This window comes from Oncorhynchus nerka, unplaced genomic scaffold (genome assembly GCF_034236695.1).
Source record: "Oncorhynchus nerka isolate Pitt River unplaced genomic scaffold, Oner_Uvic_2.0 unplaced_scaffold_1044, whole genome shotgun sequence".
Lineage (NCBI taxonomy): Eukaryota > Metazoa > Chordata > Actinopteri > Salmoniformes > Salmonidae > Oncorhynchus > Oncorhynchus nerka.
In genome coordinates, this window is record NW_027040265.1 from 163,968 (window position 1) to 171,467 (window position 7,500).

Genomic DNA, 7,500 nt, shown 5'->3' on the forward strand with positions numbered 1-7,500 from the left:
CCACTCATCAACAGCTTTCCCTCTTCTAGTTTTTCATTTCTACTTCCACCTCCTCCTCTCCTCCCCTCCTCCTCTCCTCCTCTCCTCCCTCCTCCTCTCCTCCGCTCCTCTCCTCCTCTCCTCCCTCCTCTTCTATCTTCTCTGTCCCCTCCTCCCCTTCTCCCCTCCTCCTCTCCTCCTCTCCTCCCCTCCTCCTCTCCTCCTCCTCCCCTCCTCCTCTCCTCCTCTCCTTCTCTCCTCCCCTCCTTCTCTCCTCCCCTCCTCCTCTCCTCCTCTCCTCCCCTCCTCTTCTATCTTCTCTCTCCCCTCCTCCCCTTCTCCCCTCCTCCTCTCCTCCTCTCCTCCCCTCCTCTCCTCCTCTCCTCCCTTCTCCCCTCCTCCCCTCCTCCTCTCCTCCCCTCCTCTCCTCCCCTCCTCCTCCCCTCCTCTTCTATCTCTCTCCTCCCCTCCTCCCCTCCTCCTCTCCTCTCCTCTCCTCCCTCTCCCTCCTCCTCCTCCTCTCCTCCCCTCCTCCTCTCCTCCCCTCCTCTTCTATCTTCTCTCTCCCCTCCTCCTCTCCTCCCCTCCTCCCCTCCTCCCCTTCTCCCCTTCTCCCCTCCTCCCCTCCTCCCCTTCTCCCCTCCTCTCCTCCCCTCCTTCTCTCCTCCCCTCCTCTCCTCCTCTCCTCCCCTCCTCTTCTATCTTCTCTCTCCCCTCCTCCCCTTCTCCCCTCCTCCCCTCCTCCTCTCCTCCCTCCTCTCCTCCCCTCCTCCTCCCCTCCTCTTCTATCTTCTCTCTCCCCTCCTCCCCTTCTCTCTCCTCTCCTCCCCTCCTCTCCTCCCCTCCTCCTCTCCTCTCCTCATTCCTCCAATCATCCTGTCTGACCTCAAAGCTCCTCCATCTCCCACTGTGAGACCATTCAAATAGCTCTCACACACACACACACACACACACACACACACACACACACACACACACACACACACACACACACACACACACACACACACACACACATCCTCCGTCTCCTCTCCCTTTATACAGACCAGTGTTAAATAGTGCTGCTACTCCTGGTTAGCTTTTTCATTCATTCTGCTGCCTTGGTCATCAATGAAACACACACAAACACACTCTCACACACACACACACGCCCCCCCACACACACACACACACACACACACACACACACACACACACACACAAACACTAACTGGGTTAGGGAGATGGGTACTCCCTCTATTGGTTGTGAGTCATCCATTGATTGTTTAATACGCCCACACACACACACACACACACACACACACGGTCTATAGCCAGAGTGCAGCAACACACACCAAACACACGCACACACACACACACACATACACACGCACACACACACACACACACACACACACACACACACACACACACACGGTCTATAGCTAGAGTGCAGCAACACACACCAAACACATGCACACACACACACACACACGCACACACACACACACACACACACACACACACACACACACACACACACACACACACAGTCTATAGCTAGAGTGCAGCAACACACACCAAACGCACACACACACACACACACACAGAGACATACCGACGCAGAGAGCGAGAACAGACACACACACACACACACACAGACATACCGACGCAGAGAGCGAGAACAGACACACGCACACACACACAGAGACATACCGACGCAGAGAGCGAGAACAGACACACACACACACACACACACAGAGACATACCGACGCAGAGAGCGAGAACAGACACACACACACACACACAGAGACATACCGACGCAGAGAGCGAGAACAGACACACACACACACACACAGAGACATACCGACGCAGAGAGCGAGAACAGACACACACGATGAGAGACATTCAGCCCCTCGTATGATGAGACATCCAGACCAGAGATAGGTGAGTGAGACCCACAGAGGGGGGCCCTCGCCCCTCCCCGCCGTGCCCAGGCTCCCTACCCCGTCTTCAGGCTGACCAGAGCGTCCTGAACCCCTGTCTGGTGGTACTTGGACAGGTACTCGTGCATGTTAGGGTAATTCTTCCTGATGTTCCTCTCCGTCGAACCGTTGGGGACCGTCCCAAAACGGAACGGAGGGGAGTACGCATACGGGTTCTGGAACTGGAGAAAGGGGGGAGGGGGGAGAAGGAGAAGAATGAGAACAGAAAGGATAGGGCTGCAGAGACATCTCTCTGAGAATTAGAGAAATGACCTTAGAGTAAACAGCCTCAGAGTAAAGGACCTCAGAGTAAAGGACCTCAGAGTAAAGAACCTCAGAGTAAAGGACCTCAGAGTAAAGGACCTCAGAGTAAACAGCCTTAGAGTAAAGGACCTCAGAGTAAACAGCCTTAGAGTAAAGGACCTCAGAGTAAACAGCCTTAGAGTAAAGGACCTCAGAGTAAACAGCCTTAGAGTAAAGGACCTCAGAGTAAAGGACCTCAGAGTAAAGGACCTTAGAGTAAACAGCCTCAGAGTAAAGGACCTCAGAGTAAACAGCCTTAGAGTAAAGGACCTCAGAGTAAAGGACCTCAGAGTAAACAGCCTTAGAGTAAAGGACCTCAGAGTAACGGACCTCAGAGTAAACAGCCTTAGAGTAAAGGACCTCAGAGTAAAGGACCTTAGAGTAAACAGCCTTAGAGTAAAGGACCTCAGAGTAAAGGACCTTAGAGTAAACAGCCTTAGAGTAAAGGACCTCAGAGTAAAGGACCTTAGAGTAAAGGACCTCAGAGTAAAGGACCTCAGAGTAAACAGCCTCAGAGTAAAGGACCTCAGACTAAAGGACCTCAGAGTAAACAGCCTTAGAGTAAAGGACCTTAGAGTAAACAGCCTTAGAGTAAAGGACCTCAGAGTAAACAGCCTTAGAGTAAAGGACCTCAGAGTAAAGGACCTCAGAGTAAAGGACCTCAGAGTAAAGGACCTCAGAGTAAAGGACCTCAGAGTAAACAGCCTCAGAGTAAAGGACCTTAGAGTAAAGGACCTCAGAGTAAACAGCCTCAGAGTAAAGGACCTCAGACTAAAGGACCTCAGAGTAAACAGCCTTAGAGTAAAGGACCTCAGAGTAAACAGCCTTAGAGTAAAGGACCTCAGAGTAAAGGACCTCGGAGTAAAGGACCTCAGAGTAAAGGACCTCGGAGTAAAGGACCTTAGAGTAAAGGACCTCAGAGTAAACAGCCTTAGAGTAAAGGACCTTAGAGTAAACAGCCTTAGAGTAAAGGACCTCAGAGTAAAGGACCTCAGAGTAAAGGACCTCAGAGTAAAGGACCTCAGAGTAAAGGACCTCAGAGTGAGTAAAGGACCTCAGAGTAAAAAGCCTTAGAGTAAAGGACCTCAGAGTAAACAGCCTTAGAGTAAAGGACCTCAGAGTAAAGGACCTCAGAGTAAAGGACCTCAGAGTAAAGGACCTCAGAGTAAAGGACCTCAGAGTAAAGGACCTCAGAGTGAGTAAAGGACCTCAGAGTAAAAAGCCTTAGAGTAAAGGACCTCAGAGTAAAGGACCTCAGAGTAAACAGCCTCAGAGTAAAGTACTCTCTCTATCTCTCTCCTTCTCCCTTTCTGTCTCTGTCTCTCACTCTCTGTCTGTCTGTCTGTCTGTCTCTCTCTCTCTCTCTCTCTCTCTCTCTCTCTCTCTCTCTCTATCTGTCTGTCTGTTTGTCTGTCTGTCTGTCTGTCTGTCTGTCTGTCTGTCTGTCTGTCTGTCTCTCTCTCTCTCTCTCTGTCTCTCTGTCTCTCTCTCTCTGTCACTCTCTGTCTCTCTCTCTCTCTGTCTCTCTCTCTCTCTCTGTCTCTCTCTCTCTGTCTCTCTATCTCTCTCTCTGTATCTCACTCTCTGTCAGTCTTTCTCTCTCTCTGTCTCTTCTTGTCTCATCTCTCTCTCCTCTCCTCCCTCTCTCTGACTCTTCTGGTCTCCTCTTTCTCTCCTCTCCTCCCTCTCTTTCAGGGTGTGCTGTGTGTCACTCTCTTACGTAACCTGACGGAGCAGATCTCGTCTCTCCACAGTTCCCCGTCCGGCCTGCTCTCCTGTGTCTCTCTCCTTTCTATATCTCCTCTCTCTCTCTCTCTCTCTCTCTCTCTCTCTCTCTCTCTCTCTCTCTCTCTCTGTCTCTCTGTCTCTATCTCACTCTCTGTCTGTCTGTCTCTCTCTCTCTCTCTCTCTCTCTCTCTCTCTCTCTCTGTCTCTATCTCACTCTCTGTCTGTCTGTCTCTCTCTCTATCTCTCTCTCTCTGTCTCTATCTCACTCTCTGTCTGTCTGTCTCTCTCTCTCTCCATCTCTCTCTCTCTCTTCCTCCCTCTCTCACTCTCTCCCTCTTTCTTTCTCTCTCCCTCTCTATCTCTCCTCTCTCTCTATCGCTCTCTCTCTCTCTCTCTCTCTTTCTTTCCTCTGTCCTCTGTCCTCTTTCCTCTGTCCTCTGTCCTCTTTCATCTGTCCTCTGTCCTCTTTCCTCTGTTCTCTGTCATCTGTCCTCTTTCCTCTTTCCTCTGTTCTCTGTCCTCTGTCCTATTTCCTCTGTCCTCTTTCATCTGTCCTCTCTCCTCTTTCCTCTGTCCTCTGTCCTCTGTACTCTTTCCTCTGTCCTCTTTCCTCTTTCTTAATCCACTCTTTCCTCTTCTGTCCTTTTTTTAAACATCTCACTCTGTTGTCTCCCTTCTCTCTTCTGCTATATATATAAGAAAGAAGGAAAACAGCTGAGCTCTCTCTTCTTCTGTCCTCTCCCTTCTCTATTCTTCTCTTCTATATAAGAAAGAAGGAAAACAGCTGAGCTCTCTCTTCTTCAGTCCTCTCCCTTCTCTATTCTGCTATATATAAGAAAGAAGGAAAACAGCTGAGCTCTCTCTTCTTCAGTCGTCTCCCGTTTTTCTTATATACCTCCCTCTTCTTATATCCCTCCCCCTCTTTCTGAAACTCCTCCCTCTTCTTATATCCCTCCCCCTCTTTCTGAAACTCCTCCCTCTTCTGATATCCCTCCCCCTATTTCTGAAACTCCTCCTTCTTCTTATATCCCTCCCCCTCTTTCTGAAACTCCTCCCTCTTCTGATATCCCTCCCCCTCTTTCTGAAACTCCTCCCTCTTCTTATATCCCTCCTCTTTCTGAAACTCCTCCCTCTTCTTATATCCCTCCCCTCTTTCTGAAACTCCTCCCTCTTCTTATATCCCTCCTCCTCTTTCTGAAACTCCTCCCTCTTCTTATATCCCTCCCCCTCTTTCTGAAACTCCTCCCTCTTCTGATATCCTTCCCCTCTCTCCCTCCTCTCCTCTCTCTCTGTCTCTCTCCCTCCCTCTCTCTCTCTCTGTCTCTCTCTCTCTCTCTCTCTGTCTCTCTCTCTCTCTCTGTCTCTCTCTCTCTCTCTCTCTCTGTCTCTCTCTCTCTCCTTGTCCTCCTTCTGTCATCTTACTCCGTAACTAATTGTCCCACAGGGAGGATAGAGACAGAGTTGTATTGAACACAATAGATTTTTTTATTTTCGTCCTCCTTGGTTAGTAAAATGTTCTTCTTCTCTGGGTCAAAGACCATCTAAAGGGGGTGGGGGAGGGGCGTGGTATGGGAACTGGCGTAAGATAAAAAAACACATCCTTGGTTAGTAAAATGTTCTTCTTCTCTGGGTCAAAGACCATCTAAAGGGGGTGGGGGGAGGGGCGTGGTTTGGGAACTGGCGTAAGATAAAAAAACACATCCTTGGTTAGTAAAATGTTCTTCTTCTCTGGGTCAAAGACCATCTAAAGGGGGTGGGGGGAGGGGCGTGGTTTGGGAACTGGCGTAAGATAAAAACACATCCTTGGTTAGTAAAATGTTCTTCTTCTCTGGGTCAAAGACCATCTAAAGGGGGTGGGGGAGGGGCGTGGTTTGGGAACTGGCGTAAGATAAAAAAACACATCCTTGGTTAGTAAAATGTTCTTCTTCTCTGGGTCAAAGACCATCTAAAGGGGGTGGGGGGAGGGGCGTGGTTTGGGAACTGGCGTAAGATAAAAATACACATAGCGAATCACATCGACCATGTCAATGGTCTTTATATTTCGGTCATCATTTAAATACTACATGAATAAATGCATAAATTATGACAAAACGTAAAAAAATGTTTTCTATTGTTTTCGTAGATCCAAGTTAGTAGGATTTTGACCATTTTAAAATAGTCACTTAAAAAACTAAAATAATCTATGTAACAGATCTTGTATCGTTGACACTGTGGCTGTGGAAAGAGAAATCAAATCAAACTGTCGACTTTTACCGTGAACTTACTTTACCTCAACGAACAGAGCAGTTCAAAGAAGAGTTAAGGAAAATATATTTACCAAATAGACTAAAATATAAAGTAATTATAATAAGTAACACAATAAGACTAACAATAACTGGGCTATATACAGGGTATTACGGTACAGAGTCAATGTGGAGACTATATACAGGGTATTACGGTACAGAGTCAATGTGGAGGCTATATACAGGGTGTTACGGTACAGAGTCAGTGTGGAGACTATATACAGGGTATTACGGTACAGAGTCAATGTGGAGGCTATATACAGGGTATTACGGTACAGAGTCAATGTGGAGGCTATATACAGGGTATTACGGTACAGAGTCAATGTGGAGGCTATATACAGGGTGTTACGGTACAGAGTCAATGTGGAGGCTATATACAGGATATTACGGTACAGAGTCAATGTGGAGGCTATATACAGGGTATTACGGTACAGAGTCAATGTGGAGGCTATATACAGGGTATTACAGTCCAGAGTCAATGTGGAGGCTATATACAGGGTATTACGGTACAGAGTCAATGTGGAGGCTATATGTACAGGGTGTTACGGTACAGAGTCAAAATATAAAACATCATTCTACGTCAACATACTGGTAACACAAACAACACAGAATCAAATCAATACTGATACAATACGTCTGATCAGAACCGATCACACGTCGTTCCCACGGTGACGGATAGCAGCTCCTTACGTCCTGTCGCAGGGAGCCAGTGCTTGACTTGGGCCGGGGCAATTTATTTTATTGTTTTAGGGAGGGCGACTGCGTACCGACTCCACTATAAAACAAAGTGGCGTTATCACCGGCTCAAAGCGGAATTAAAACGGGATGAGGGTTCCTACGGTACAGAGTACTGCTGGTTTTCTGCTCTACCTGATCATTATTAATATTATTATAAGTACAGAGTACTGCTGGTTTTCTGCTCTACCTAATCATTATTATCATTATTAATATTATTATAAGTACAGAGTACTGCTGGTTTTCTGCTCTACCTCATCATTATTATCATTATTAATATTATTATAAGTACAGAGTACTGCTGGTTTTCTGCTCTACCTAATCATTATTATCATTATTAATATTATTATAAGTACAGAGTACTGCTAGTTTTCTGCTCTACCTGATCATTATTAATATTATTATAAGTACAGAGTACTGCTGGTTTTCTGCTCTACCTCATCATTATTAATATTATTATAAGTACAGAGTACTGCTGGTTTTCTGCTCTACCTCATCATCATTATTAA

The 7,500-nt window shown here is 47.3% G+C and overlaps 1 protein-coding gene across 1 annotated transcript in view; it reads right to left on the reverse strand.

Annotated features, from left to right (window-relative positions):
* Window positions 1-7,500, reverse strand: part of LOC135570197 (glutamate receptor ionotropic, NMDA 2A-like) — a gene marked incomplete at its 5' end in the record, with an annotated part of 55,001 nt that overhangs the window by 18,051 nt on the left and 29,450 nt on the right. The window contains one exon of the mRNA XM_065016306.1: window positions 1,965-2,125. Within this exon, the coding sequence (XP_064872378.1) occupies window positions 1,965-2,125 (161 nt within the window). The remainder of the gene's footprint in view (window positions 1-1,964; window positions 2,126-7,500) is intronic.